This window comes from Chrysemys picta, chromosome 21 (genome assembly GCF_011386835.1).
Source record: "Chrysemys picta bellii isolate R12L10 chromosome 21, ASM1138683v2, whole genome shotgun sequence".
NCBI lineage: Eukaryota > Metazoa > Chordata > Testudines > Emydidae > Chrysemys > Chrysemys picta.
Window position 1 is genome coordinate 7,332,144 of NC_088811.1, and position 18,926 is coordinate 7,351,069.

At 50.0% G+C, this 18,926-nt stretch overlaps 1 protein-coding gene across 2 annotated transcripts in view; it reads right to left on the reverse strand.

Annotated features, from left to right (window-relative positions):
* Nucleotides 1-15,319, reverse strand: part of TMEM88B (transmembrane protein 88B) — a 41,063-nt gene extending 25,744 nt beyond the window's left edge. The window contains exons 1-2 of one of the 2 annotated variants that reach the window (XM_065575076.1): nt 14,743-15,319; nt 13,961-14,644 (exon numbers count right to left, since the gene is read on the reverse strand). In XM_065575076.1, the coding sequence (XP_065431148.1) occupies nt 13,961-14,230 (270 nt within the window). In that variant the 5' untranslated portion in view covers nt 14,231-14,644; nt 14,743-15,319. Of the gene's footprint in view, nt 1-13,960 lie in introns of both variants that reach the window. The other variant, XM_005292915.4, reaches the window with a different exon arrangement.
* Between the last annotated feature and the right edge of the window lie 3,607 nt (nt 15,320-18,926).

Here is an 18,926-nt window from a genome sequence, read left to right on the forward strand (position 1 = left end):
GAGGCAGCAGCAACAGTTGGAATGAATGATTGTGGGTTGGCTTAGCATCTCAGAACCATCCTCTAGGTTCAGTTCTGGACAGGGTGGGAGGGGAGCCGTAACCCCGGTTTTGCCCATCCATCCTGGGAAAAGGATCCTTGTCTAAACCCGGGAAAGGGGCTGAGGTCATGGGGAAAGGGTTTGGGCTGGTACTGGTGGCTGCTGGAAACAGGACAGTGGACCAAATGGACCACAAGTCTGATCTGGGGTGGCAGTTCCTACTTTGCCATCTGTAACAAAATTACCCTTTGTATGAACATCAAGCCCGTTTTCTGATGCCTGCAGCAGCCACAGAAAACTGCTTTGCATTTCTACCCAGCTGAAATTCACATCGAATTCTGTTCTTTTCTTTTTATAATTGAGGTCTAAACGTCAGAGGAGTGTTAATCATCCAACATTTTGTCTATTAGCAGGAGAGGAACCAATACAGAGCAGGGACTTCATCTGCCTTGGAGCTTTCAGAAATCGCTCCTGCCATACTGGCTACAAGAGAAACTCCCTTTGAAGTGAGGTTTCACGGAGGCTGGTTCACAGCTTCGATCTAGCAGCTTTTCTCAGGCTTGGGACAAAACAGTTTGTATTTATGAATATACAGCAATAATAAAAGGCCGGACCCTTTCATTCTCAAAGGAATCTTCCCTGAGTAAGGACTTGCTAAGAAAAGCAGGCTCTGTCCCACTCCTAATGATTCTGCAAATAAAAATATTAATTCTTTGCACTCCTACAGCTCCTCGGCTTTCAAAGCATTTCACAAGCATGAATTAAGCCCCACCACATCCCTGTAACATAACTGAATCTGATTATGTATTATCCCCATTGCACTGATGGGAAAACTGAGGCACAGAGGTGGTTAGTGACTTGCCCCAGGTCACACAGCCATTCCGTGGCTCCTCTAAGGAGCAAGTTCTGTTTCCAGCTTTGTTGAACTGATTGGCAATGCTGGATCTTGGAATGAAACCCAGTGCAAATCAGGAGTGACTCTGACATCCGTGGTGACACCCCAATGTGCAAAGTATGTGAGCTCAGTTGTCGTGAGCTCTTCGCGATCACTGCGTGAAAGGCACCACTGAAGCGCAGTTAATCATTTCACCTCTAGAGCAGCCACCACAACTCAGCCGCCCAGCTCGATTCTTGATAGCTCTCCAAAGCCATTCCTCCTCTGTGCCTTAAAGCATGTTCCTTAAAGATGGACTTTCACAGGGGAGCAAACTGGAGGTTAGACAATGTTTGGGCCAACAGAAGTATGAGCAGCCAATGTTCCCTGTGCTCTTATGGAAGATGTTAGTGCTTGGAAAAAGGGGCTTAATTTTGCTTTGTTACACCAATGAGAATTCAGGGTAACTCTATTGACCTTAGAAAGACAAGGTGGGTGAGGTCATATCTTTCATTGGACCCACTTCTGTTGGAGAAAGAGACAAGCTTTCAAGCTTACACAGAGCTCTTCTTCAGGTCTGGAGGTAAGAGCTTACCTCACCCACCTTGTCTCTCTAATGTCCTGGCACCAACACGACTACAACAACACCCACAAACAATCTATTGACTCGAGTGGTCCAGGGTATGTGGGAGCGGAATCTGAGTCATTCTCCTGACACGTTCAGTCATGTGGCCTCCCAGTGGAATGATGTGAAGGAAGCCAGTTGGCTGGGAACGAGGGAGCCTATTGGCTGAGATGGGGGGAAGCCCTTGTTTGAACACAAATAGCCTCTGCCCTTAGCAAATGGGGTAAGATAAGAACAATTGGTGCACGGACTTTTTGTTCTGAGTGCACAGCACTACCACAAAGGGGTCCTGGTACAAGACGGTGGCCCCTGGGTTCTAGTGTAATAATTTAATATGAAAAAAGCCAGCGGTGAATGGGCTGGAGCGTGACATCTGGGAACGCTTTTCCCCACAAGGAATTCCTGGAGACAAACACGCCAAGGCACTTTGCAGGTAAAGCGAGGAGCTTTCGGGATTGGCTGGCAAGTGGAGGGGCCCCAACACCAGCTGGGAGATGGATTGTCCCCATGGGCCGCAGCTAACTGAAAAATGCCTTCTCCAAATGGTTTCCATTTTTAAACAATAAGGGTTGAGCGTGGAGAGCAGAACCTGTGGGTAATGACTAGGCAACAAAGGATCAGATGGGAGGCAGGTCAGGCCTAGAGGGAACCATCAACTGGAAGCTCACCAATGTGATTGGACATGTAACGGGAGGTTTAATGGGCTGTCAGTGCAGGGGCCCTGTGCCGCGAGGCGGGATCTCAGCTCAGGCGTCGGGGAACTGGCTGGATGCAGTAAACATGCTGCAAATCACTCGCTCCACCTCTCATTCCACCTCTCCTGACCGGATCCAAATCCCCAAGCTAGCAGTCACGGGGCTTGATTAGCCCAGCAAAATGCTAGAGTCGATGCAAGAGGCTGTCAAGCTGCAGCGTGGGAGACTTTACTGCTATTTGGAAAGCATGACAGGTAATTAGGGGCTGTAACTGACTAGGGAGCTCGCACCTTATTTGGATTGCTCCTGGTAAACAGAGCCTGGGAGCATCCGCAGCCACCTGCATTAGGCAAATGCCAGCGCAAAGGAATGCTTGCCAATGAAACCTCCTGAGGGGCAGGGACAGATCCCCATCCAGGCTATTTCCACAGACAATCTCCTGTCTGTGTCTGATGTCAATAGACTCCTCCACGTAGGACCCAAGCTGCCTGCAAGAAGCAGGGCCGGCTCTAGGCACCAGCGCAGGAAGCAGGTGCTTGGGGCGGCCAATGGGAAGGGGCGGCACGTCCGGGTCTTGGGTGGCAATTCGGCGGCGGGTCCCTCAGTCCCTCTCCGAGGGAAGGACCTGCCGCTGATTGCCACCGAAGAATGAAGCAGCGGCGGTAGAGCCACTGCCAAAGTGCCGCCGATCGCGGCGTTTTTGGTTTTTTTCTTCACCGCTTGGAGCTGGAGCCAACCCTGGGAAGAAGTCATGGGTACCTGGCATGCCTGATGTGCCAGGCCTTTGAAGAGGCAAGTGTGACGTTCTCTGATTAAAATATGACCATATAGATCATTGTTGCAACCGCTGTTATGTATTTGCAGCAAATCTTGTACAAAGGTTGTCAAGTGAGGTGTCTGTGAAAAGGTTATGATTTGCTGGTTATGATTATGCCATCCGTATGCATGTATCACTTTTGTATTTGAAGTATAAGTATTGGCTCTATACTTGGGTTTCAAATGTTTGTTCCTGGGCTACAGCCCACAAGGTAGCTAGCCAGCACAACTTGGAGGGACTATGCAAATTGAGTGGCCCATCGAGAGGACATTTAACTGACAATGGACCATGGGAAATGTCCATCTACACTTAATGAAATTTCCTGCTGTGACTAGGTGAAATGCATGGACATGGGACTTGCCCATGGAACTCCAAACTCCATCTTGTTGCTGTAATTTTCCACAGTAAGAACAATGGGGGAAAAGCTAAAAGGCCCCGGAAAGGAAACTCCTCCATCCTGCTCCAGCCTCTAGCCTTCCCAAGCCTCTGGACTATGAACTTATACTAATGGGAGCATTCTAACCAAGCGACTGAGGACCTTCCAATGATTTGGAAGCAACCAGAGACTTATCAAGCCTACAGCTTATTCCATCACTGCTACAAGCTTGGACCAAGAACTTTGCAATTACTGTATGTATTTGATTCCTTTAGCCAATTTTAACTTTCACCTTTCTTTCTTTTTATGAATAAACCTTTAGATTTTAGATACTAAAGGATTGGCATCAGCATGATTTTTGGGTAAGATCTAAGTATATATTGACTTGGGTGTGTGGCTGGTCCTTTGGGATCAGAAGAACCCTTTATTTGATGAGACTGGTTGTAAAGAACCACTAACCTTTAAACCCAGTGTTTTTGGTGGTAATACAAAGACTGGAATGCCCAAGGTGTAACCAGGCCTCAGTGGGTCACAACTCAGGATGCCAAATTAAGGACGAACTGCTGAGAAATAGGGCAGATACACCCCCAAGGCTGGTGGCTAATCCCTCATAGGATATACCAAACCAGCAACAAAAGTAAACTCCTGTTTTTGGCTAACAAGAAGTCATAAAAGCAGTTTTCTTGGGCATTCCAGTTCTTGGGCAGGGAGGGCTCTGAACCACCCTGCACCGGCAGTGAGATGGACTGGGTCACCAAAGAGATCCTGCCCATCTCTGGACTCTGAGTTTCTGAACCTCTCAGCCATCGCGCTACGTGTCCGACAATAGCGGAGATTCATCTATTTCAAAAGGGTCCTGGGGCGCAAGGGAGGGCCAGAGACATTGACGGTCTGGAGTGGCGAGAGAGCCATGGGAGTATGGGAGGGTTGTGTAGAGTTAGGGAAGAGAGGGACGGTGCATGTACAGATTGTGACAGTTATGACTGCAGAAGTTTCTGAGACATACTGAATGCTGATGTGAGCAACTGCAACTCCATTCTCTTCAGTGGAGCTGCAAATGCTCGTGCCAGCGGTGAGTTTGGTCTGATGGATGTTATGGAGCATTTTCAGTCAAGATCAATAAAGTTCAGGGGCTGCTTTATCCATAAAGCATCCTGTCCCAGCTATCAGGAGCTCTTCAGTTTGCTAAACTGGGCTGCAAACCTCAGGAGAACAGGCTTGCTGGTGAGATTGACAGCACTTCTGCTTTGAGTCCTGGACTGATATTCAGAAAGCATGATAGGGAATAGGTTTTCTCATGGCAGCCAGTCTCTTCCAGATTTATCTGGATCTGGGCAGTGCCAGGGCATGCAGAAGTGAAAGAGGAGCAACCTTTTCAGAGCCTCCAGAAAAGGTTTGATTCTAGAAAGGGACAATGGTTCAGGGCAGGGCAGAGTTTTTATCTGATCCGAACCCACTGGCCCATCTCTAATGGGGATCAACATCTAGGCCAATAAGATTCTCTTCCTTTAAAAAGTCACCAAAGGAAAGTAACGTCAGGGGAATAAGGATAAACTTCCATATCTCTGCAGGAAAATCAATGTCACTAGTCAGACGCCTCCGTGTTTACAAGGCAAATGCACACTGCACCAAAGAAAATATGATGCTTCCGATCGCAATCGCTGTTCTGCAGAGACTCATTCTGACAAAGCCTGGGTGATTTGTTCATTTCGTTACTAGGTAGCGCTACCCTTGGATGCCCAGTTTAGCAATTTACCTCCTCTAAGGAGCTACTGCGTGGCAGAAGGAAAATAACTCCAACAATCCCAGGCAGGGAGTGGTAGGAAATCAGTTTGTAACTCATGTCTCCAGTGGCAGAGGCTTCGGGGAAAGCTATAGAAGGCTGGGTTTGGCCATTCAGCCTGTTTGAGGCCAGACTGCGGTAGCTTTACGCACAGCTAGGAATGCCTTGCTCCAGGGGTATTCCCGATGGAAACTCACAATGCCAGCGGCTATTCGGTACGAGGCAGGGTACTGCAGCGTGGCCCTCAGGGGTGTATTTTTTATACAACGGAGCAGCCGTGAAGGCTAGTGAATCTGAGACTGCTCACTACAGAGGTCAAGAAATCTAGGGCTGGATTGCCTCCCCAACCCCAGACACACTCGGGAATACTGCTTGTCTCCTGCAGGATGAAGCGTTCCAGCAGAAGGGGTATGGAGACAGGTGAGAGATTGGGGAGCAGCTGGACAATTCAATGGCATATCTGGCTGTCTTGTGCCAGAGATGGCTATTAGTTTTATGTCTCTTAGCAGCAGCGACGTCTAAACAGTGATTACCATGACAAAGGCCTCTCTGTTCATGAGCTAGCAAGATCTACGGACGCGTTGTGTAATAACAGCAGCTCGCCACTTTGTCATAACGTTCCAGGGCTGTAAACGTGAGGGAGCTAAAACGCCCGGAACCCCGCATATGTCAGCTACTGAAAGAGCAAAACCATCTCAGGGAGGGACAGCACGAGGCAGGGGGAGCCGGCCACTTTGAGGCCTTGCCGTTGGTGCATTAGCTGCATAATACACCGTGAGGCTTTATCGTCCCTCCGGTGCGGTGATAAATGCCTGCAGTCAGCAGTGTGCTCGCTGCTAGAAGACCGTCGAATGAATGCACCAAGGCTCTGCGCGACGAACTAGCTGCTTCACTGAACATACATCTGCTCTGGCTGGATGTCTGCGTGGCACTCCCTGAACACTGGAAAGGCATCCTATCGTAGCATAGCCTGGGACTTGGGGAAAACCTGGGATGGTGGATTCAGGGGCGGGACTTCTACTGTTTCAGTGCCCACAGGGGATCCTCTTGGGGCTTTAAGGACAGCATGTGGTATGGGGCATATACTATTATTACAACAGCACCTGGAAGCTCCAATCAAGATCAGGGCCATATTGTGCTAGGTGCTGGACACACACCTAGTAAGAGGCAGTCCCTGCCCCAAAGAGTTTGTCTGAATAGACAAGGAGAGGAGAGAGGAAGTACTTTGATCCTTGTTTCACAGGTGTGCTTTGTGGATTGAGTGACTTGCCTGGGGTCACACCAGGAGCCTGTAGCAGAGCTGGGAACCCCCAATCTCTTGAGTCCCACCCCAGTGCCCGAACCACAAAGTCCACCTTTCTTGCTTTGCTAAGCCCCAACAACGGCCTCAGCCCTTCCCCGCCCACCCCCATCCTCCAGGAGGTCAGGCGCATTATAGAGACCTTAGCTAAGCGTCACAGCATGCCAGTGAGCTACGGGACTAAATAGGGAAGATAAGGTAGGATGGAATTATGTGACTTGCCCAAGGTCACGCAGTGGCAGAGCCGAGAACCAGGAGTTCTGATTCCCAGGCCCATACACTAAGGAGGGAAGGCCGGCTGACTGGCTACATGACATGTGCAAAACCCTGAGGCTTTGTCTAGACTCAGGGGAAAGGCATTATTTACAATCCTGTTCACTAACCCCTCTGAATTAAACCGGGCTTTGCCCCTAGCACAGACACAGTTTAACACCTTTTACCCTATGGTAGCTGGCCAGGGTCAGGGGTCAGCAACGTGTCTGCACACGGCATGGTAAACATTTTGAGGTCCGTGGAAATTTTTCACAAAATTGAATGACTGAATGACATTGACCTGCCCCCCCCCTTGTCCATCACTAAGTACAGTAATTTTGTCATGTGTCCATCACGCAACATGGTAGTACCGACCCCTAGCCAGGGTTGACCATAGGGTGGTGGCGGAGATCTGTTAGATCAGTGGGTCTCAACCTTTTCTCATTTGCAAACCCCTACAAAATTTCGAATGGAGATGCGGACCCCTTTGGAAATCTTCAGACATAGTCTGTGGATCCCCAGGGGACCATGGACCACAGGTTGAAAGCCATTCTTCTATAGTAACGACAACCTTTTGCAGACCCCTTAGACATGGTCCGCGGACCCCAGGTTGAGTACCCCTGTGTTAGATGTATTTACAGCCAACGCTTTAGATTCTTTGGCCACATCAGCTTCCACTGGCGGTGAGCGTCTCCTTGCTGAAGAATAGCATTGATTCTTGCGGGTGGGAGGGGTTATTATTTTGGCAATAGATTCTCAACCGTTTGTTTACTAAAATGAGTTTTACTGACCAACGGCTCCCGTTAGGAACAGCCGTGGCTTCCCCAGGGCCGAAGGTAGCTCCTGTCTTTCAGGCCCTGTCAGTCTGCATCAGGGGTCCCGAACCTTTGTGTTCAGAGCAACGGATTGAGAGTACTTTGTGTTGGATTAAGATTCACTTACTCAGTAGATGGGACCAACAAATCTCTAGTCAGGCACTAGTCTCAGCAAGTAGTGATCAATTACTTGCAAGTGGGAAGCTCATAAGGATGATCCTATCACAGTCACCTCCAGCACCGGACAGTACAGCTTCGACCTCCCTTTGTTACACAAACTTATTGATAACTTTTGTTATCTCTTCTTATTCCTATGCATTAGCCTCTCATTTCCATGTTAACTCTCCCCTCTGTCAGTACAGGTTTAGTGTCCGTTCAAACCGTCTTTCTAGACTTTTAGTTACTTCATCTTTTCTCTTTCTTTCTCTCTCATGATTGCTCTGGATTCCTTACACCTGTGCAGTTCTACCTACGCTCACACTGTTAAATGGTATTGGAACAGACGCTTAACATTCCCAGCCGGCTTCTGTCTTTCTAGGGTGAAATATCCCTTCACTCCCAACTCTTTGCCGTGGGCTAAGTAATAGGAAGGTGCAAAGCAAATGTCCAGAGCCCGGAGAGAAGCGCATCACCTTGTATCCTCCCGCCCGCTGCATGCTAAGGGGGAAATATGTGTAGCAGAGGCCCAAGCCCAACGGTCAGACCAGAGAGAAGTGGGCAGGTAACTCCCCTCTCACTAGCCTTGTGTAAATCAGGAGTAACTCTGTTCAGTTCAATGGAGTTATGCTAGTGTAAACGGGAGGCGAACCAGGCACAGACTTTTTGGGCACAGAGCAGCGGGGATTTAACTCAATGCCGTATTTTAATTAAGGGCAAATTTAATCTTTGGAAGGTGAGTTATTTCCACGTTGAGATTGCCTGGATTTTACCAGCACTAACCCCGTCCAGCCCTCACTTCTGGCTAGCCGATGTTTCTGACCACACTAGGCATTTCGTAGAGGTGCGTCTGAGGATAACAGGTGATCAGGTAAACTCCCAAGCTCAGTGTTTCTGAAGGCAAATCTTGGGCCAAATCTCGGCTGGTGTTAATCTGCATCCTCCACTGAGGTCTATAAAACTGTACTGATTTACACCAGCTATCTGGCCCAGGGGTGTCTTTTTATTTTATAATAAGAGCTTCTAATTCTCTCTTGTTATTTAAGCCCTCCTATAAAGTCACCCTGCTGCACCGATTGGATAATTTCTCATGGCCTACTCCCGGGCCGGGTGCCTTGTGAAACTGGACCGAGATGGGATGCAATGGGAAGCGGCCGATCAAGTAGGAGATGCAGTTTGTGTTATTAAAAGGGAAAAAACTTATTTTCAATATTTTTCAGTGCAATGAGCTGAGTCAATCAGGCTGAGGCGGGTGCTCTTAGCATAGGATCTGTTGGGCAGGGAGGCAAATGACAGCTGGGACATACTTGAAATTGACAGTACCTAAGGGCCCAGTCCTGCAGGGAACACTCACAGTGGAGTCAATGGGCGTTTTCCCTGAGTAAGCAATTCAGGATCCATCCCTAATATTGAGAGAGAGAGAGAGAGAGAGAGAAGAAATGGGTTCCTACACAGCTTATTTCTAACAATGACGGATTGGTAATTACAGCCCAGGCTTGCAAACACAATATTCCCAGGTGGTTTCAATAGATTAGTCACGGTAATAAGCACTATATTAGGTAGTGCATATGTGCAGAATCGGACCCCCAAGACTGGATCCTGAAGTGAACACATTCTATAGACTGATCCAATCACTGGTCAAATGAATGGAAAGACTTTGTCTTTGGGAGCCGGATAAGGCTCTTTATGAACTACAATATATTTAATAACTTAGCCCCTAACCCAGCTCTACTGAAGTCAAACGAGAGTCTTGCCATTGATTTCAGTGTGTGTTGGGTCAGGGTCATAGAGAGAGAAAACATTGGAAGCTGCAGTTTTCCGCAGTGGACGTATCCAGGGTAACTGGTCACACAAATGACTTCAGCTTGTTTGTGTATCTTGAATCGTTATTACATTTATTGCTATCTTTAAGCATCTGAGGAATTGTGGAGTTCAGGCTAGTAGCACAAACCAGAGCAGCGTTTGGTAGGTTCTGACTTTTTATCAGCTAATCCCTTTCACACTACAGTGTGACGCAGCCTGACTTCCATTAGCCTTGCAGCATCATTAGATTTTGTCCTCTGATTTGAGGTTTACTTAGTCATCAGGCTGGATCAGTATTTGGATGGAAACCTTCTCAGAAGACGGGGGCTGAGTCCTGACTGAAGTCCGGCTCCTTTTCAAGTGTTTTAAGATGGGCACCCCAAGAATGGAGACACCCAGAATCAGGAGTGACTTAAAAATGTAAGCCATACACAGCCCTGATCCTGCTTTGAGATTGGCATTTTTGAACCCCTCTGCCCATATGGCACCCCATTCATATCAGGGGAGCTCTGCATGGACTCCAGACTGCGCCCTGCCACTTCTCAAAGCAGGATCAGGGCTTTAGCCCCAGATCCTCAAATGTACTCGGGTGCCTACGTGCCATTGATTTTAACAGGAATTAGCTCCCTAACTACCTTTGAAGATTTGGGCCTTAGTCTGTATTTGCCAAGATATTCTTTTGTCTCCTTTCACCCAGACAGGAAAACAAATTTATGATGGCACAAGGACAGAGATGTTCATATCATATTCCCACATCGGACCAATGATGTCGGAGCAAAACAGGGGAAAATGACGAGAAATGAAAATCCATAAACATTCTTTAAAAATCCCCCAATAACTCAGAGCAGAGCATCCAAGTGAAACCAACATGCACAGAGCCAGAATACTAAATGGGAACAAAATGAGTTTTTCAATGGGAATAAATCAAAAACTGGAGCCCGTGCCTCTGGCCCAGATCTGCAAGACGGGGGAGTGTGTGTGTGTGTGTGTGTGTGTCTTTTATTAGATCTTGTTCTTATCGTTAGGTAGATCGCAGAGAATGACACTTGCAGGAAGAGGGCTTCGTTAAAATGAAATTAACAAAACAAATTAAAGTCCATGGGGGGAGGCTGCAAATCACAGGGGAGGACTGTGAGCCGTCTGCTCTGGCTGCCTCTGTAGTGTAGATGCTGCAGGGGAGGTACAGAGAAATATTGTGACATTAAAATGCAAACTGCAGTGAGTAACCGAAGCGGCACAGAATTCTCTGTCGACCCAGGCAGTGTATTTACTTGATCTGTGTCACAGCTGCTTGTTAATTAAAACAGGAATAAAAAATGACGCCTGACAGAGCTACAGCTCCGGAGCATACCGGGGAGTGTCAGAATGAATCCAGAGCGTTTCTGCCAGCATTCACGGGGTTAAACCCTTCCTATGTGGAGCAAAGCACACGTCCCCTATGACTGGCATCTTGCCGAGCCTGATTCTGATCTCACGCTGGTGTCAATCAGGAGGAACTCCAGTGAAGTCAATGGTGTTACCCTGGGGTAAAACGGGTGCAAAAGCTCCTTGAATAACCAGGGGCCAAATCTTGGAGGGCTTTCTCACTCCTTGAGCAAAATTCCCACTGACTTCAAAGGGAATTTTGCCTAAGCAAGCGGAGACTAGACACTAACTGAAGTCTTCAGATTTGGGCCCTCAGAGAAATCAGCAATACCGAAACCTGCCGTGCCTCCAGCCCTGCCCAAGTACTGCAGACACACATCAAATATACGAGACAGATTGGAAGCTGAACCGATTTCTTCTCACTATATAAAACCCCCACACGTTTAAAGACAAGACAGACCCAAGCTTTGAATCTGGCTCTGGATTTGCATCAGAAGCTGAACTTCAGAATTTCCGATCTGGAGTTCTGGTCTCCAATGTATTTCACAGGGGGCACATCGATGTCACCTGCTCTAGGTAGGCGAGTTGGAGTTTTCCCATAAAAAACAGGACTAGGCTGGGTAAAAAGAACGTCCGCGTGGAATAGGATTGGTTTGCTGTAGAGCCGTGTAGCAAGGGGAGATGAGAGGAGATGGGAAGTGCAGCAGATGTAGCTGTCATGTGCGCAGCAAAAGCTCAGCTTGCAACCTGCCAGTGTCCCAGGAGGGGAGAACACTGTATGGGGGGGCATGTGTGGTTCGCCCACATGAGCCTAGCACTTGAGGGCCATGGGAGCTGTGCAGGGGTCAGCTCACGCCAGGAAGGACACGCTGAGCCATGCCGTTCAGTTCACAGGGGCTGGAGACTTCCTGGTTCCCTGGGAGGTTTGAGGGGGACAAACAGACTTGCCAGGAGATCTCCCCACAAGCTCCAGGGAATCCCCTTATTATTAGGATGCTATTGTTGGGGTGGGGATGAGGGCGTGCCATGGGGGATGGGCTGCTTGCCGGCTTCTTCTCTGGGTGAACAAACTTCAGTCCAGCCGCATTCCCATTCCCCAAGCAGGGGCTGAAGTTTGCAAACACATCTGGCCTCAGAGATGGGAAGCTTCACACAGCTCTAGGGAAAGGCCTGTGTCCGGGGCTATTGCAAACCTCTCCTAAAATGCCACAGAGAGGGGATCTTTCACTTCCTCCTTTCCAGCCCCAAAGGGACCGCCGGGTTAACATCTCATCCAAAGACTAACAGCCGTCTAGTCCTGCACCGAGTGCCAGGGCTGGGTAGGAGCCCAACCACTGAGGCAGGGGTGAGACCCCCTGTGGCACTGAGGGGGAAGTCCCATTAGCTGAGCTACAACATAACTGAGCCCTAAAAGGAGACACCATCCCACAGAACTGCTTTAACCCTTTCACTGTGGGCACTTTGCAGATGGCCAGACAAAGGAATTCACAGGAGGACATGTACCGTGTATGCGTGCCCAGGACTGCCTCAGCATGCAGACTGCACCCACACCCTCTGTTAAAAGCTCCATGACACAGAAGAAATCAGCACTGAAAGAAGCAACAATTATGCATGCTGAATAAATGGTAAGGAGCGTCATGCATACCCCTTGGCCTGGCCTTTTACACCAGTGCACACTGGTGTCAAACGCTGCCCTTCAGACCCCTTTGCGCCTGCACCAATGACGACACAAGGGGAAAGGTCACAGAGGCTCGGGGCTCTACGTTCGCATCTTGGCTCTTCGCTGGCTCACTGGGCGACACGTGTAACTTTGCTGTACCTGAGTCTCCACGGCTCTGGAATGAAGATAAGAGCCGGGTGCTGCCTGACCTGGAAGGTGGGTGCATGGGATGTCTGTCAAGGGCTTGGAGAGCCTTAGATCAAAGGCCGTATAGAAGTCTGGCGCACTATGTTCCTCTATCATGCCCTGTGAATGGGAGTCACTCCACATGCATCCAGCAAGGAGGGGACCCCCTTGAATGCACAACCAGCTGCAGGGCAATGTAAACCCCAAAGGTCCACCCCTCCATCAGCTGTGTGCCCCAAACTCCCAAGATCTTCTATGGGAGCTTAGCCCAGGTGCGAAGTGCTTTGCTGTAAAATCTCTTTATGATCAGTACGGCCAACTTGTCAGCCCGCTGCCCAGGGAACAAAATCCTGCAGCTGGGGAGGGACAGGGCTAAAGGTGAGATTTCTTTGTCGAGATTCAAGTAGCAGTGTAGAGGAAACTTGAAATCTCAAGCCGGGGAGGCTGGATCTAAACTCTGTACGCAGGAGAGGGGATGTTTGCTTGCCCCAGTGCATGGGGTTTATCTAATCCCACCCCCCACGCCAGGCTCGGAGTGGCCTGGCCCAACAGTACAATCGTTTTGTTTTTTTCCTAGGAACTATTTTACTAGTGGGTAAAAATTGTTGTTTCTACCCCAGGAATGGACTTAAAACCAAGCCGGCTCAAGCCAGGACTCTGTCTGGGCGGGGACTGGTTATTCTAGAAAGTTGGTCTCCAGCTTTTTTTGTTCCTTAGGTTCTTGCCAACCCCATTGCTCCCACCTGTGAATCCCATCTTAGTGGCCTCTGCTCAGAGGAGAAGGCCAGGAGCACCTGGCAAGGGTTTGAATAAGGACCCGATCCAACACCCAGCGAAGTCAAAGGAGACTCCCAGCCATTTGGATGGGCTTTGATCAGGCCCTACAGGGGACTTGTTGCTAAAGTCAGTTCTCCTGGGGGACTTGGAAGCAGTTGCAATGGCTGGTGTGCAAAAGCTTCACAGCCCAGAGCACATTCTGTCTGTCCATTTGTCCCTCACCTCCACTGACTCAGACACACACACCCTCTCTCCGTCTCCCCACCCACGTCTTTTGAAAATTCAGCTAAAGCTCAGAAATCCCAGTCTGGTTTTTAAAGCCACTGTCCCCGCCCTCTTTTCTCAAAGGAGCTCAGTCAAGAATCCCAGGGAAGCCAGGGCCCTGTCCTGGGTCAGGGTGCCAAGGCCCACGCGGGGGCCAGGCCATGCTCACTTACCCGGGAGTGGCACTGGAAGCCGAAGTACACCACCACGATCGTCGGCAGCAGCACGACGGCAAAGATGGTGACCACCAGGAGCAAGTTCACGAGGAAGACCAGCGAGTTCGTGGCGACGATCAGCAGGGTCCAAGCCCAGCAGCAGCAGGTGCTCCGGGGCTCCAGGGGGAGAAGCTGGTCGTCCATGTCGTAAGGAGGCAGGCCGGGGATCATCCGGGACGTGTCAGACAGATTGTCCACTTCAAAGTCCTCGACCTCCTGGTCGGACATTCTCAGAGGAGTTTCTTTATCCCTCCGTCCCTTGTTCCTTTTTCCTGCCTTTGCTGTTGGCCACGAACCCGAGTGTGGAGCTCTGGGACTTTCCTTCCTCAGCCAGAAGCCGGCAGAGAAGGGCTAGCCAGACAGCATCAAGGACCCTAGAGATGGAATGGCCCTACTGGGCCACCTGCTGCACCCCAGCCCGGCCAGGGCAGGGTCATGCCCTGCAGTATATTCCCCAGCACTGCCTCTCCTCTAGTCTTAGAACAGAGCTGCACCTGCTGGAAGTTGGGTCCTGAACCGGCTACAGGCTATCGCTTTGGATCCAGTAGTTCCTTATTTTCCCTTGCACGCTCTCTCTGTCTTCTGGGGCTCTTCCTTGTGGGAATACGGTCCCAAAGAGTTCCCAACAGTTTCTGTCCTAGCCTTAAGCAACAGAGGGTCCTGTGGCACCTTTGAGACTAACAGAAGTACTGGGAGCATAAGCTTTCGTGGGTAAGAACCTCACTTCTTCAGATGCAAGCCTTGATATGCTGCACAGCTCCGGAGATCGCCTACTTTTAGCCTCCTCTTACAGCTTTCAGCATGTCCTGCTGGCTAAGAGTATCGGGCTCAGGCCCTTTCAGAGACTGGTCCTTGACTTTGAATCATCTATTGTTGGCCAGTATCCCAGACCCAAGGAATTACCCAACTTCCTTCCAATGGGCGTGCCTGGTTAAAAGAACAAACGGGAGCTGCTTCTCCCTCGTCCTGTTGGAAACCCTGCCCGCGCTGTGCAGTGCTGAAAGCAAAGAGGCACACGCTGACTGGAGCAGCGTGTGGGGTTTCGGTGCACACAGCTGTCTGCACTCACAGGCACCAGACAGGAGCAGCGTCTTCCCTTCCGAGCTGTGCAAATACTGCACTGTTCACAGTGCCGGCTCTCGAGCGGTTTTATCAGATTGCCTTCCTGTGCGAGCCAATCCTTTGCAGTTTGTTTCTCCACCCCAGCCACTTAGCACACAGCGCCTGGGTACCACGCTCTCCCCACCTTCCCAGGTCAGGATGGTCTTTTTTGACATTGAACTCGCTCTGTCCTCAACTCTCCGGCCACAATTTCTTTGCAGCTAGAAGACTATGATACTGTAACAGACGATAATCATTGCACCTCCTAGACAGGGATCTCGGCATGCTCTGCAAACAGTCCCTCTTTTTTAAGGCAACAAGAACTGCAATGAATGGAGGTTTTTTTGCTTGACTCGTGATCAAACCCATGTAAAGAAATGGAGATTAAGTCTCTCCCGATGATCTTTAGCACGTGTATAGCACTTCACATACATTCTCTCAGCATCCCGGGAGTAAGGAAACATCCCCACTGAACAGATGGGGAAACTGAGGCAAACACCGGTTGCGTGTCTGGCCCAAGGTGAGCTGCTAATCAGTAGCATAGCAGGGAACTCAGCAGTGCAGTTCGATGCTTGTTCCTTCGAACCACTTTGCCCCGGACTGAGCCTACAATACAAACCTTGTGCGAGATCAACCATTGCATACAATGCTTAAAAATAAAAGTGGTTTCTAAGACTAAAGTTCGCCAGGAAAATGATTATTTTTCCTTCAGGAAAAATGTCTAAATTCCTGGGGCGATTTCCAGCCTTTGAGATCAACTCAACCATTTTTCAGTAAAAACAAATGTTTTGCGTGGAAATTTCCATGCTGGCAAAAAAAGAAGAAGCCTTTTTCTGTTGGAAATAAATATTCTGATGACAAATCTTTGACCCTCTCAACTCTCTTCGTCTTTTCGTTGGTACTCTGAGCCCCTGTGGCATGTCCAGCTGCCATGGTGAGGAGTGGCACCTATTAGGATTGGATAAGGTAGCCAGAGTTCGCTGGAAGAGGCTGTCTAGAGAGTCTTATCAGCCAGCTGGAGGCCTGAGAAGTGGCTGCAGGACCCTTTGGGGACGGGGGCACTGGAAAGATCAGGGAGGAAATGGGGAATAAGTTTGATTTGCACGGGGGAGAAAAGGGAAACCAGGCTGTAGTTGTGCGTGGGCTCAGAAATGGGTTTTGCCTCACACAGCTGAGCGGTGGGAGCAGAGAAGTGTGTAGCCTCCTGTCTTGACTTCCTGGAGTCTTTTTGGCGCTCACGTGTGTGAACGTGGTTCAGATCAATCCGTATCTGCGCGGCACAGACGAAGGGCAGGATATCAGGTTCTCGGAACCAGCGCTCTCTCCCCAGCAGCAGCGCACCATTGACTCTCCTTGTTCTTCATTAGATAATTGGTGGTTCTGAGGACTTCTTGGGCATGACTCTTACAGGAAAGCATCTTGTGTTCCTGGGAGGCTCCCTTTGAACGGCTCCGTGCTTGAAATCCATGCCAGACGAGGACCGCGTGAGAGCGAGTAGGAGCCACTCTCACAAAGAGATGCGCCCTGCCACGGGGCTCTGAAAGGTTTCTGCGCACCCAGGCTCCTGACTAGAGAGTCCCAGGGACCAGCAGCCACACACAGACAGCAGCTAAGTTGCAACAGCTGGGTTATCCCAAAGGCAGGGCTGCTAGAGAGAGGCAGGGTTTGCGCCACGCCAATGCAAAGTGCAGGCTTTGCATTCTCACCACTTACGTGTGGTCTGTGGTACTCTTCATTATTTGTATTAATGAAAACCAGGGCCCCATTGTGCTAGGTGCTGTACATACACGTAGTGGGACAGGCCCCGCCCCAAAGAACTTGCATCCTAAATAGACAAGTCAGCCAAAGGAAGGATCATTATCCCCCTTTTACGGATGGGGGACAGAGGTGCGGAGAGATAAGTGACTTGCCCAAAGCCACACAGAGCTAAGCAGTGAGCCCCGATCTCCTAGTCGAGTGCCTGGATCACAAGGCCATAGAGTTCCCCCCATAAAATGTTGTAATTACAGGGCCAAATGTGTGTAACACCCTTCCACCCTGTGCAGCCAGGAAAAGGCCTCGGTTATTCCCACTGTGTTTGTACAGCTCCTAACACAATCCTGCCCCGATTCCGACGGGGGCCTTTGGATGTTACGGCGAATGACCGTCTGGCTCCCACTCTGCTACCATTAAGGCAGTAAGTGGGTTATTTAGAAGAGAGGATGATTTTTTTCCTCACTGCTCATTTCAGTTGTTGGTGCTGAAGACACTGAATGATTCAAAGACCCCCTCACATCCTGTGATGGATGCGATTGTTAACTGCTAAGTAGACCATAACATATACTGCACCCGGGAGGCCTCCGGCTCATCTGCCAGCAGCAGCTCTGTTTCAGAAATCGTATTACAATCGTGATGGGGATCTGACTGTCTGGGCGCAGAGCAAACTGACCTAGCTAATGCATCTTCACTAGCCATTCCCAGATTGCACAAATCTGTGCTGCCCTGTTGAGGCCATTGTGGGTGAACCCTGCTACTCCAAGCGCCTGGCTCTTTGCTAGAGAAGGGCCCTGGAGGGGAAGTTTAGATCTGGAGCTGGATTCAGGCTGTGGGGAAGTTCTGAGCCCCTGACAGGGAGCAGATTTCATACCCAGCCTTCCAGGGACTGGTGTCAAGGCAGCAAAGGGAAAGGGCGCTACAATTCCACAATGGCGCCTTTGCGAATCGACAGCAGGTAACGGGCAGGGCCGGCTTTAGGCCAATTCCACCAATTCCCCCGAATCGGGCCCGCGCTTAAGAGGGCCCCGCGCCCAGTGGCAGGGTCACCCAGAGTGGGGGGCAAGTGGCAGAGAATCCCTTCCCTGGCTAGAGGCACCTTTTTAATTTTTACTCACCCGGTGGCGCTCCAGGTCTTTGGCAGCGGGTCCTTCACTCGCTCCGGGTCTTTGGCGGCACTTTGGCAGCGGGTCCTTCAGTGCCGCCGAAGACCCGGAGCGAGTGAAGGACCCGCCGCCAAAGACTAGGAGCGCGGCCCGGTGAGTACAAGCCCCACCTGTTTTTTTTTAACGTGGTTTTTTTTTTTTTTTAGTCATCCCTGTCAGGGCCCCGTCGAAACTGTTCAAATCGGGCCCCGCACTTCCTAAAGCCGGCCCTGGTAACGGAGCCGAGCAGCTGCGCTCTAAAGGGACCGGCAACTCACTCAGAAACCCTGTCAGAGACTGACGTATTGCTTCGGAAAGTCGCTTCTTTTCCGGTGCCCGGGGGGACGCTGGGCCGCACACATACAAGGAGGCCCCACCCAGCCTACTGCAACTGTTTATAGCAGATCAGAGTTCATTATAGCATTATGGAGTCCTTAAAAAAAAAAAAACCTTTCAGGGCTTCTTAGGAAAATGCGGAGCCTGATTCTGCTTTAGGACATGGGTGTAAATCCGGCGTAACTCCATTGAGCTGTGAACCTTTTGAGCCACCTCACTTTCTATGGTGACAATATAAATAACCTTTTTTGAACACATCCCAGCAATGCCCATATTGGCGGAGCGGATCACCTGGGTGTGAATCCCTCTGTTTGATCCCGCCCCCACCAGGGCAGGTCGCTGGGAAATCCATTGGATTTACTATGCCAGATCATGCCATTGGTCCATCTTTCAGTTCCTTTTGGGAAGAGCCAGGGTAGAGGATCTCGTTATCTGTCTAGAAGCCCAGATGTTGGTGAGATTGTTTGTGCTACAGAAAGCATCTCTCGCTTTCACAAGCCACTGCCAGCCAGCTCCCTGGGCAGCCACCCCATAGAATTGCTTTTAATGAGCTTGAAGGCATGCAGAGGTGTGGGAGGGGATATGTCAAT